Source organism: Chanos chanos, chromosome 1, assembly GCF_902362185.1.
Source record: "Chanos chanos chromosome 1, fChaCha1.1, whole genome shotgun sequence".
NCBI lineage: Eukaryota > Metazoa > Chordata > Actinopteri > Gonorynchiformes > Chanidae > Chanos > Chanos chanos.
In genome coordinates, this window is record NC_044495.1 from 23,795,127 (window position 1) to 23,807,864 (window position 12,738).

General features: G+C 41.6%; 1 protein-coding gene across 3 annotated transcripts; it reads left to right on the top strand.

Moving 5' to 3' along the window:
* The first annotated feature begins 668 nt into the window (after positions 1-668).
* impdh1b (IMP (inosine 5'-monophosphate) dehydrogenase 1b) lies at positions 669-11,338 on the top strand. 3 transcript variants are annotated; one of them, XM_030770317.1, is made up of 16 exons: positions 669-882; positions 2,004-2,102; positions 2,219-2,293; positions 6,126-6,174; positions 7,343-7,444; positions 7,536-7,610; positions 7,854-8,060; positions 8,193-8,280; positions 8,722-8,921; positions 9,047-9,137; positions 9,252-9,347; positions 9,579-9,722; positions 9,965-10,109; positions 10,270-10,413; positions 10,608-10,691; positions 11,252-11,338. In XM_030770317.1, exons 2-16 carry the CDS (start codon positions 2,005-2,007, stop codon positions 11,271-11,273), a joined length of 1,620 nt encoding a protein of 539 aa, XP_030626177.1. In that variant the 5' UTR covers positions 669-882; position 2,004; the 3' UTR covers positions 11,274-11,338. The 3 variants fall into 3 exon arrangements, with proteins under 3 accessions (XP_030626177.1, XP_030626178.1, XP_030626179.1); XM_030770318.1 differs by lacking the exon at positions 2,219-2,293; XM_030770319.1 differs by lacking the exon at positions 669-882 and having other exon boundaries at positions 2,216-2,293.
* Positions 11,339-12,738: the final 1,400 nt, after the last annotated feature.

Below are 12,738 nucleotides of genomic sequence, written 5' to 3' on the forward strand. Positions count from 1 at the left end.
AGACAACATTACAAAAAGTAATGAAAGTACCAAAGCAATAAACCAATTTGTGAACCTGGCTAGCTATTCAGCTATAGTACCTTTTGGAGCAGAACTGATTTCAATGGAACTAACAAAGGTAAAACGGAGAGAATGAAGCAATTAAGGAATACAGAAGAAGTGGAAAGAGGGAATGAGTTTTTAGACGATGCTAAAAAAATTGTTCATAGAGGTTTTGGTAATGAAGCTCCTCAAACTATATAGACTTGACAGACCAGTTATTATAATGAACAAGGAATCTAAAAACCAACTAATGCCCCCCCCAAAACAGCACTGTTCAACGTACAGCATCCCATCCTTGAGAATGTATTCTGATCAGTTCTGGTCCGTCAGAACTGAACTTAATTTCTTTAAATGACCTGATAGTCCTTTATTGACTTGATTTGAGAAACTTTACCAGGTAATGTACTCCAAATCAACACGAGCGCAGCAATTTTACTAAGCCTAACTGCAGTCATAGGTTAAACTCGAACGAAACCTAAACGTACTTCCAGTAGGCTGGTTGGGCCAACAGTGTGTGCGATATGAAAGAGTTAACCACGCCGTCACCACGTGGATAATGCACTCCTGCCATTGCATGAGGAGGATGTGACGCGTCTTATGTGGCTCTCAGTCTACATAAGACGAAACGGCGTGGCACTTAACAATCATCAAGATCAACTTTGCAGCATCTAGCTGACCTGCAAAGACAGATTTTTTTGTGTTCTCCCTGTAACGATTTCTTTCCATTGTTCGTAACCTCAGAGTTAAGGTCGTTCCGGTTTGCTCTCCACGTTTCGCACCATTCATCAGCCAGCTGGGTCCGAGGAAGAGAACGTGTACATCTTGTCATCTTTAGGAGAGGTTGGAATTTGTTTTCTTTCGTTTCAGTTTACTGTGGTTATTTGACTAGCTTTGAAGCCAGCATTATTTCATCTTGCTCTGAAACCTCAGGTTTGACAGCTTGTAGTCTTTCGAACGTAACAAAACACTCGCTAACACTAGCCGTTGTTGTCACAGACAGTTTCATCTTCTTGCATGGCGTGGGTTCTTGTCAACAGAGTCTCTGAAAGACATCAGAAACACACACTCTCTATTTGCTAGTAACAACTATGTAGACTATTCAACTACGACTACAACAACTGTGTAGGGCTCACCTTAACCCTCGTTCACAAACAGACGTCTTCTGTAATAATTCTTTGTAAACAGCGATGATACGGTTGGCGAAATCGGTAATAGGCAATTCCCTTTGTTTCTATGATTTTAATGACAACCTGGTGTTGTAAGGGGCTGTGCAAATAACATATGCAGCTGGTTCAACTCTTTAATACGACTCTTAATACTTCGGTTTGTCAGCTTGAAATCTTGGTTTGCTATTCGCGCGGTCATGGTGTTCGTCCCTTTATTGCTTCATATTTTCGTGATGGTTTGCTTTGCCCAGTAAATGTGTTTACAAAATGTAGGTCAGCAGGCCAGTAGGCTAGAACAGCACCAAATGCGTCAAAGATAATATCGACATGACCATGTTTTACTACAGCTAAGAGTTGTTTATTAATGTCTGCGAGCCTGTTGTTTTGACAAACGCAGCGTGTAGATGAAGTAGCATGTGGATGACACGTTTGTCGTCAACCGCTGTGTTTGTACAGATTGCCTTACTCGTGAAAATATATCTGAGCATGGGTTGTCGAATCCACGCGTTTGCCTCTTTGACGCCCGGTCCATTATTTTGAGCAAAGGCTTTGTTCAGATTACATCTTTCTTCGCGTTAGAATTAGCGCGGATGACATTTAAACATACTGGATGGAGTTCAAATACAAATGTGACTGTATGGTGTATAATTATGGCACGTCGCAGGACAGTCCGACGGCCCGAAATTTATGTGGCAGTGCTGGGCGAGACTGAAATTGTGCTAATAAGATGATCCACAATGCAGCATTAAAACCCTGATTTTCAGTGCAGTATATTTTTTTGAATTTCTTTTGCAGCATGGCAGATTACCTGATTAGTGGAGGTACGGGGTACGTTCCAGACGATGGGCTATCAGCTCAGCAGCTCTTCTCTGTCGGGGATGGCCTCACTTACAAGTAAGTGTAGTCTAAATGATTTCCCTCTTTGTGGTGTTTTTTGTGTGTAAACCCCAAACGATGGCTCAACGCCTCTGCGTATGTAATGGGCAACACATTACGTTTTGAATCGGCAGATCGGTTCAACGGTCTGTCGCAGACGGACTCACGGCGGAAGAGCTATGCTCTAAAGGGGACGGTTTGACTTACAAGTGAGTAGTGGACCTTCATTTGTTTGCAAAATTACACTATCAAGCTGTGTCTCTCATATGAGCACGTATAGAGAAGCAAACCCTCTCTCTCTGTTTCATGGTGATCCTGATTAATGCTTTTTCTTCAAGGACACCGGATACAGTCTCATTTGTATGCCCGGGGAATATTATGTAATCGTTTTGCAGTCTTAAACTTTAAGTGAATGAATTTGATTGGGCAGTTGATTTCTAAAACTAATCATACATTTATGTCTGTGAATGATTCTTATTTCTGGTGCTGGTATGGCTGCATCTTGCCATCACATTGCACAACATCTGATTCTTTGAAGCAATGGCTCTGTATTGAAGTCTTATATTACATTGATTCTCAAAAGACAAAGCTCTCATACTGTCTATCCTACATGAAGTATGCTTTTGTAATATTTTTAAGTTCATTCTTTTTTAAAAGTCAATTTCATTTAACATTTTTCTTTCTTGACCAGTAACTTTTGGTTGTTCTGATAACCCCTTTTACTGATGCACTAATTTTGGAACTAAGATGGACTCGAATAATACCGTGCAGTAAATCAAGCTTCCAGGCTAACAGCTTCATTCACCCGTGGTGCAAAGTAGTGAACATTCTATCTCTAAGACAATCAGATGGAGCTTAATTGTAGTATCTGCTGCCCTTCTTGTCAGAGCTGGATCTGTTGGGTTCATTATATAGAAATATTGTATATTTTCAGTGCCTTTCTTTCTCGTGATCATATTGTAAAGGAACTGAATACCACAGTGACTTAAAATGTGTCTTCTCTGTGTAGTCAGTTTTCAAAAATACATAGTGCATAGTTTGTTACTTTAGTGTTATCTTTTATTTATGTAAGTTTAGAGTCAAAAGGACCCTTGTTCTCTGCATTGCAGTACTTTTTGCACAGTGTACTTATCCTTAGCTGTTGTACGGCTCAGGTCGTGGGTTGAGGAGAGTTTGTGAGAGGTATGGAAATTGGATAATTGAGTGTGGAAGGCTGTGTGTGATGCATGATGCCACTCTAATCGGTAATGAACTGCGTGCTGTGATTTAGTATGGGGCACATGACTATCCTCAAGCGACATCATGTGAGATACTTAAAGTGAAGGAAAGGGAGATGTTCCTCATAGATTAATGGGTGAACTCTCTCTCTCTCTCTCTCTCTCTCTCTCTCTCTCTCTCTCTCTCTCTCTCTCTCACATGCACACACAAATTTGTACAGCCAGTGAAGAAACTTAGACATGCTCTGTGATGAGTTTCATGTCATGTGCATGCCAGCTAGGACTGGTATGGTGCTAGATAAGTAAGCTCTTCGGTGTGTAGCCAACCTGTATGACTGCATGTTTACATAACTGTACATTTCATGTTCAGCCCTTCATCACACATGAGAGAGATTTTGTCTTAGCTTTCAGATAGCTCCTTGCTAAATGCCTCACACTAGTGTGCCCTCTGGTATGATGTAAGAAGCCTTTGCACTGAGATGATGCAGTTGCTGAAGATGAAAGATGCATGTATTGTGAAATAACATTTTATATAAGTTGTATTCACAGTTTTTAATTGGTGGCAGACCAGTATCTCTGGCTTGATCTTTGTAAATGCTTTCAATGTCGCCTGACTCAGAGGTTCTTAGCTTCATATCTGGAGGCAGCTTATGCATGTTTTGATCTTCTAAAATATTTGAATCACCAGGCCTGAAATATTTGTCTTAGACATAGCATTTTAAGCCTTTTCAGACAGTGCCACACACATGGATGCTGCAGGCTACATTGGAAACACCCCAGGTGGTCTAAAGCAACGCTGCCAACTCATTATGTGCTGTCTGGGAGAGATGTTACCTGACCACACTATTCAGTGTTTTACTACCACAGTCTTGACATTTGATTGGTGTTCAGTTTTGAAAAAAGAGAAAAAAAGGATTTGAATAAATCATGTCACGTCACCAAATCATATGCCTGAAATATTTTTTTTCAATCTCCTTTAAGTTCATAATTACAGACAGAAAGCTATAAAGAGATGTCTGAAAACTCTCAGGGACTCTAGTGTCATATGTAAAAGATTTGTCAGTGGAGGTGGTGGCTCCCTTTATAAATGGAGTTAATAATGTGAAGTTATTATCCGTTACTTTGAAATGTAATGGATGTTGGTTGAGCACACTGTAGTTGATCATTTAGATAGCCTGCATGCAGTTTCATCATGGACATTTTCCTGAGCATGAGATGATGAGGTTTAGGCCTATTCATTCAAATTTGCATTCCTACTTATGCAAATTATGGGAGATGCATAGCTAAGTTGGACTGGTTGTAGTGCCCCATGCATGGTTTATTCAACACCATATGAGAGTTTCCTAGGTATTACTTTAAAGAGAAAGCTTCCATCAAAAGTGTATCTAAAAGACAAGACAAGGAGCTCCAGATGATGTTTGTATCTTATTGGCTTTACCTATGTTAAGGAGATGTTTGGTTAGCAAAGAGCTTGGGCTTTTAGTGGTGATTTGCAGCACTGCATGTATTGTCATTTGTTTGTCTGGTTTGGAAAGGTAGAATAAAGTTCACTGGAGATATGCCGTCCACTTCCAGTCTAGCTGTTGGTTATGGTCCAAAACGTCCTCTTTGTACTCCAGATCCTTAGATGAATGCAGGCCAGTTGTCTGTTGAATTAAACTTTGTTTCTAAATAGAAAAATATCATAGGTAGTCATTTTCCACTTTAAGTTTTAACCAGTACCTTCGCTTGAAGATTAGATGTTGTTTTTGGCCTTCAATACTGTCTCATCAAATTTTGTGGAGTATCACAGCTCCTTTCTGAGCTCTTAACAAGGACTTTAGTATTTGTTAAATGTTGACAGATTTTTTTTTTTTTTGGGTCCAGATCGTTTTGTGTCTTACAGATGTTTTTGAGCAACTCTTGCCAGTACATGTGGGTACAGTTGCACCCCTCCCTGTGAACCTGGTCCTATTTTCAGCTTTGCTGTCTCGCCGCAAGTGGAGGAGTGGAGAAATCTGTAGTCTGTATAGTTATGTGGTCTGGAGGGGAGGGCGGGGCTCTTTTCACCTCCCTCCCTGTGTTTCTTACCACTTGCTCCCTCACTTATATGAAACAAAACCCTGCTTATTTCTCTCTCTCCAGTGGCTGTGTTTGCACTCCTCTGCCAAACCACTCAGAGTACAGGCTGTCTGGGTGGAGAGGACATTCAGTGCCACTCTCTCTGGCCAGCATTGTGTTTATGTAATATACTAACCAGTAGATAGTATGCATACCAGTGGTTTTTACAGAGCAGTGAGGATTCTTCTCACGTAGACGAGAGTTCGGCGAATTAAATGATTTTTTTTTTTTTCTGTCACTTTCAGATCTTCTGTTTACGTTGGAGTTTGCTGCATGAGTTGTAGTTTCAGTGAAATTTACTCCAAATCTAACCCAGACCCAGACAGCTCCAGATTTAGTTCAGGTCCCTGATTGATGACACATTTTAAGCAGCTTGTGATAAGAACCATGCTCTGAGTGTAAGGAGTCCCCCATAAGGTGCCAAGTCTTTAGCTGTGGTGTGACTGTTATCCAGTGCTTGTCGATGGTTCTCTTCCTCCCATTAATAACATACTCATTGTCATGACTGCTGAAATTCTGTTCAGGTCATCAGTTAGGCTAAGTACATGATTTGAGAAGGAGAAGGACCCTTTTCAGAAATTTTAGACTGTGGGGACTGATCTGATTATTGTAGTGTGTTGTTGGGCCCACAGGAATACCATGATCATTATCTTTGTCAGAGTCTTGACCACAATGTGTGTTTTTTTTTTTTTTTTTTCTCTTCTTTTCTCTGTCTGTCTTACAGTGACTTCCTCATTCTGCCTGGCTTTATTGACTTCACCTCGGATGAAGTGGTGAGTCCCCTTTCCTACAACACTTTGTTTGTGTAAAGGCTGGTTTTGCTTGAACAGCTGTCTGAATTTTATCTGCTTGCACCCTATTTTTAGCTCAAATGACTGCCCTCCTGCCCACTCTTGCTCTCCATCTCACTGTTTGGTACTTGTTTACATCTAGGGCCCACTTACATGTCTCACCCTTAGGGCTGATGTACATGAAAATGTATGCAAAGCTCTGGGAGACTGCCAGTTCCTTTTTATAATGTGGCCTTTCATCTAATGAATCACTAAGCACTCAGTCCCATCCACAGGCTTGATAAGTGATGGTTATGGAGGCAGCCGTATCCACACTGCTACGCTGAGTGCAGATGGGTGGCTACTGAAGCAAACACATTTCACTTTAAAAGTTCGCTTTATTAAAATGGAGTCCAACAGTTATGTCAGATTTCAAACCTGAGATGTTTGGATACACCGTTACTTTGACTGCAGTTATAAAAATGTTTTTAGAAGTCTCGTCACGTTAAACATTAATGAACTTTTTTTGTTACATCACAGAAGTTTGTCAGTGCAGAGCACAGTAACAGTCTAGGGGAAACACTGGAATAGAGTAGTGTGCCAGAGCACTGCCTCACATGGACCGGTCTGTCACCTCACATTCGGCTTGGTGCTGAATGTGGGTATTTTTGGGACAGGAGTGAGATCTGAGTGAGTTTAGAGCTATGGCTAGAGAGAAATATTTGTTCTTATCTGAGCATGAGGAATTTTCCCATGGCAAACAGCAGGTCTCACTGAAGGTCACTGACGTTTTTCACAGATCTCACCTTGAGTTTCCACAGTTTGAGACCTACTGAATTGGTCAGCATTAGCTTCTTAATGTGGAATTAATGATTTTTCCTTGAGAAAATTAAAAATTGGTCTTGCAGTGTCTTCGACATACATTTGCGATATTTCTCTCAATTCCAATTCAAATTTCCATTAAAACCCTCTGATATTCATTTAAATCTACTAGGATGACAACATATAGTTATGTTTGCCCCCTTGTGGCCAAATATGGAATACATGGTCGATAACCTATTAATCAGTTTTGTTTTGTTGAAGTTATTTACGTTAGAGTCTATGTGTGCATGCATGTACTTAGCTTGCTTGTTCAGTTGTTAAACTACACACATCTTCTATCATCTTGCAGGACTTGACCTCTGCCCTGACCAAGAAGATCACTCTGAAGACACCCCTCATCTCCTCTCCCATGGATACGGTTACCGAGTCATCAATGGCCATTGCCATGGCCGTAAGCCTTTCCCCTCTATGTTCACTTCTCACTTCTCTGAATCTGCCTGTCTGACAGTCACTCACATGAACAACACTCCTTTTTCTTTCAGCTCATGGGAGGAATCGGAATCATCCACCACAACTGTACCCCTGAGTTTCAGGCCAATGAGGTTCGCAAAGTCAAGGTATGAGTTAGCACCTTTACAAATCTTTTAGCCTGTAGTGCCTGGTAACTTTATAATGTACACATGCATATGAGTATTCGTACATCATTTAGTTTTTTTTATCTGGGTGTTTATGCTTATGGATTTACAAGGTGCGTTATTTTTCACTTGTTTAACTGTGGGTTGGTTATCTCTTTGATGTGTATACTGGACATGCCTTTGTTTATCATGATCGTATGTCTTTATGGCTTGTGTGTTGTGCAGAGGTTCGAACAGGGATTCATCACAGACCCTGTGGTGATGAGTCCGCGACACACAGTGGGTGATGTGTTTGAAGCCAAAGTCAGGCATGGCTTCTCTGGCATCCCCATCACAGAGACAGGCAAGATGGGCAGCAAGCTGGTAGGAATCGTCACATCACGTGATATTGACTTCCTCTCAGAGAAAGATCACAGCAAGCCCCTTGAGGAGGTATGTGTTTGGGTGCTGGCGTGGACACTTAGCTTTAGTGGATTATTATTATTTTATAACATATGACTGATTCATTAGTGTTTTGTTTCAGTTATGTGTGTTCATTCAGTTTTACTTGGACTGTTTTCTTAGGCAATGACTAAAAGGGAGGAGCTGGTTGTTGCCCCAGCAGGTGTGACATTGAAAGAGGCCAATGACATTCTCCAGAGAAGTAAGAAAGGTGAGGATCTGAGGATGCAGGTTTTTTGATGATTCCTAAATTGCACTGTGATGTTTGCCTACTAGTGCCAGCACCGATTGTGGTTTTATGTTAAAGTTAAACCTTGATTGGCACTTTTACACAAAACATTCATTTCAACTAAGAGACAGCCGTGGCCTAAAGCTTAGAGAAGTGGGCTTGTGACTGAAAGGTCGCTGGTTTGATCCCCTGGCCTTTAAGCAAGGCACTTAACCCACAACTGCACCCTGGGCGCGGTACTGCGGTACTACCCGCTTCTAGTTGTGTGTATGTGGTCACTGCTCCTTGTGTGTGTGTGTATAGGACGGGTCAAATGCAGAGGTTGAACTTCACTGCTCACTATTCCTAGAGTGTGTGTGACCAATAAAAATTTTAACAAAAAGACAATACTCATGGTTAATGAATGAATTATTTTTCATTTAGGGAAGCTGCCCATAGTGAATGAAAATGATGAACTGGTAGCCATCATTGCTCGCACTGACCTGAAGAAGAACAGAGACTACCCACTGGCCTCGAAAGACTCTCGCAAACAGCTGCTTTGTGGCGCTGCCATTGGCACAAGAGAGGATGACAAGTACCGCCTAGATCTGCTCATTCAGGCTGGGGTGGATATGGTAGTTCTAGTGAGTCCTCCAGCTCTACATCCTTTCATTCAGTAGTTCTTTAGTGTTTCTAAATATGTATTTACATTTTCTCCTATGACATTTTGTTTCCTCATTCACTAAGTTTTTTTGTCTTTGATGTGCAGGATTCCTCACAGGGCAACTCTGTGTATCAGATAAACATGATACATTACATCAAACAAAAGTACCCAGAGCTACAAGTAGTGGGTGGAAATGGTGAGTGAGTAGTGCGTGCTGGGGCATATAAATTCTGATTGGGTTTTAGGAGTGCATGTGCTCTGGTAAATACAGGAATGTGATGGGCTAATAACCTCTCCTCCCTGTGTGTAGTGGTGACTGCGGCCCAGGCGAAGAACCTGATTGATGCTGGGGTAGACGCTCTCAGAGTTGGAATGGGCTGTGGCTCTATCTGCATCACACAGGAAGGTCAGGAGAATGTTCTGGAATAAGAGGCTGTGCATTACACATGTTATGTGAACCCTTAAAAATACATTTAACCAAGTCATCAAATTAGTTGTTTGCATGTTGTTGCTTTTGCTTGACCCCACCCCCCCAAAAACATGTTTCCATTGTGATTTGTTTTATGGCCCCAGGAGAAAGGCCGAGATTTGTTTTTGCTGCTGTGCTGATGGGTGTCGATCGATGTCTCTGTTTCAGTCATGGCATGTGGTCGGCCTCAGGGCACCTCTGTGTATAAAGTGGCAGAGTATGCCCGCCGCTTTGGCGTGCCAGTTATTGCCGACGGAGGCATTCAGACTGTGGGCCACGTGGTGAAGGCTCTGGCTCTTGGTGCATCCACAGGTCTGTACACACTAATTTACTGTTTTGCTTCTCATAGCTGACAAAGTAAACACCACCACACGTTCAGAGATTTAACGTAATGGAAGTCTTATTCCAGTATGGTATTTCACAGGTTTTCCCACCATCAGAAAGATTGTAGAGTGCTTGATCCACATATTAAGGAATTATTTGGCAAAACTATGGACAAAAAAATCAAATCAAGTAGACCATATTCAAACTGATCTTTTAACTCCCACCAATAGTAATGATGGGTTCACTGCTTGCTGCCACTACGGAGGCCCCTGGTGAGTACTTCTTCTCAGATGGAGTGAGGCTGAAGAAATACAGGGGCATGGGCTCACTGGACGCCATGGACAAGAGCACCAGTAGCCAGAAACGCTACTTCAGGTACAGTTTCTCCATGGACTTGTCTGGAATTTGAGTGGAGACTCCACAAATATTCTCATACTTTTGTAGTATATTCAAAGAAGCCTGTAACCTGCTATGTGTTTCAATGTGGTCCTTTACCTGAGTCTAACACTTCCCGCTCTGACTGGTCACTTGGCAGTGAGGGAGATAAGGTGAAAGTGGCTCAGGGCGTGTCTGGCTGTGTCCAGGACAAAGGCTCCATCCACAAATTTGTGCCCTATCTCATCGCTGGCATTCAGCACGGCTGTCAGGATATTGGTGCCAAAAGCCTCTCTGTGCTTCGGTGAGGTCACAGTCTATGCTGATGCATTGTGCTGGTTCACTTTGTTTCTATGAATATTTTTATTTTGGTTTTTTTTTTGTTTTTTTTTGGTCAAATTGTGAATGTGTCTGTGATTAAAGGCACTTGTGGTTTCGTGAGTGGCTGTATTCTAGATATCTCTAACAGAAATGGCTGACTTTGTATGTCCATCACAGCTCCATGATGTATTCTGGAGAGCTGAAGTTTGAGAAGAGGACCATGTCTGCTCAGGTTGAGGGAGGTGTACACGGCCTTCACTCGTAAGTGTCTTCTCAGAAGGGAATATTTTGTCACTTGGAATAATTGCCATCACATCTTGAAACAATGGACTCTCTAAAAGATGGGGTCAAAAGTTTTTCTGTGCCAGTTGAAAACAATACTGTTCAGTCACTCTACACTCTACAGCAAGAAATGTTCCTTTGTTTTCTGTCTCTTTTGTCATAGATATTCTTTTGTTCCATGTAAGTACATTTTTAGCAAATAAGAGACCTGTGAAGGTGGTTACAGTAGTGTTAAAACAGTAGCGCTGCCTGCCATATTAGCATTATTCAGACAGTAACAGTAATAGATAGCTGTCGCTCTCAAAGCTGTCTAATATAATAAGGGTGTTTTTGAGCAAAACCCCATTTTTTTTCCTCCTAAAACCATCAGGTTACTGATATTTCATTGTTGTTAATGCTGATTGGATTATTGAAATGCTGATATGGCGATGAGTCATTGTTGGTTGTAGTAGGCTGTAGTGTAACATGTGTTTGGCTGTTGATTGTGCATTGGTGGTGGTGATGGTCATGATAACAGTGGCCCTTTTTTGTTGCCATAGTTACGAAAAGCGGCTGTACTGAGGGAGGGACGCGGACACGGATGAGGGGAGGCCCTGATGTCCCCACCCCAGCAGTGACCAAACACATCTAGTATTTGAAACTCACCCTTGCACCCTACAGACCTCCACTCTCAAACCCTCTGACACAGTCACCTGAATGGGCAGCGCAGAGGAGAAGGGTCTTTGTTCAGTGTATTCTTGAAAACTTGGGACTTGCACTAAATTGGAGCATCAGGGTCCTCAGAAAAGGCCCAACACAGCAAGTTCACAAGCAGCTATAATGCATATGTGTGTGTGTAAATGATGTCTTTTGGTTTGTAGTGTGCATGAAAATGAGAGGCAGTTTTTCAGCTGCAGGTGTGTGTGAACGTGTGTGTGCTTGTAGGTATTGCCAACCACACTCCTATATACTGAAGTGGGTCTGGCATGACAACGTATACTGTTTAGTGAAGTCCTTTGTCTGCCCCCTGATGCTTTACTGACATTTAGCCTTGGACCCTATGACAGGATCAGCTCCCACCAGCAAATGATGCCTCAAAACAAATGACAAAGCAAACAAAAAAAAAAAACAGGCATCATCTGAATTCCACTTCTTCATGTGTTGAAAAATCCTGGTCATGCTATCAGACGTAGTAGATGTGTATCAAAGCACTGTTTAGTGTATTATACTTGTAACCATTCAATATACAATCTGTTCTTTTTATCAGATGTTACACACTTGAGTCCTTCACATTCATTTGACTGCAAATTCCATTTGATGACTAACTCCACCCTTGACTGAGCAGTAAGAGAGGAGATGACCTACTGCACACACGACTGCAGGGTGTCACCTACCCCTATGACTAACCAAAGCCTGTGTTTGTTTCTTTAGAATACCATGTCATATATTATCATCATCTGGACCAAATGTTAGTCCTGGCTATTATTTTTAGGGTTTTTTTCCCCCTTGCAATGGGTTTATGATAATCCCTTGATTGGAGTTTTTACTCATTAAATGAATGATCAGTTCTGGGCAGAATGTGGAATATCCGGGTGCTAAACATGCATGAAGGGTTTTGATATGCATGCTATTTTTTGAAGCCATAATTTGGCCATATTTATACTACACTTTTTACTATTTGCATACTGCCAATAGAATTTGCGTTGTTGTGACACACATCTGTACAAAATAATTCTTTACTAAAGCCAAATCTATTGCTGTTTATTGCCAGCATTTTTTGTGTTACATAGTTCCCCACTAAGTGTGTGTGTGTGTGTGTGTGTGTGTGTTTGTTTTCCTACATCTTCTCTCACCCAGCTTTATCTGTTGGGAAAACCAGAGATATGCCTTGAAGTGGGAATAAATGAAGTCTGCGACAGTTTGAAGTCTTAATTAAAGAAATACACTGCTACTGCCCACTGGGTCCTCTGCCATTGTCTGTGTGTCCACTTCCAATACCAATCAGAATTTTCTGGAGTGAAAGTTATGTCAGTTAGGTGATGTTTAG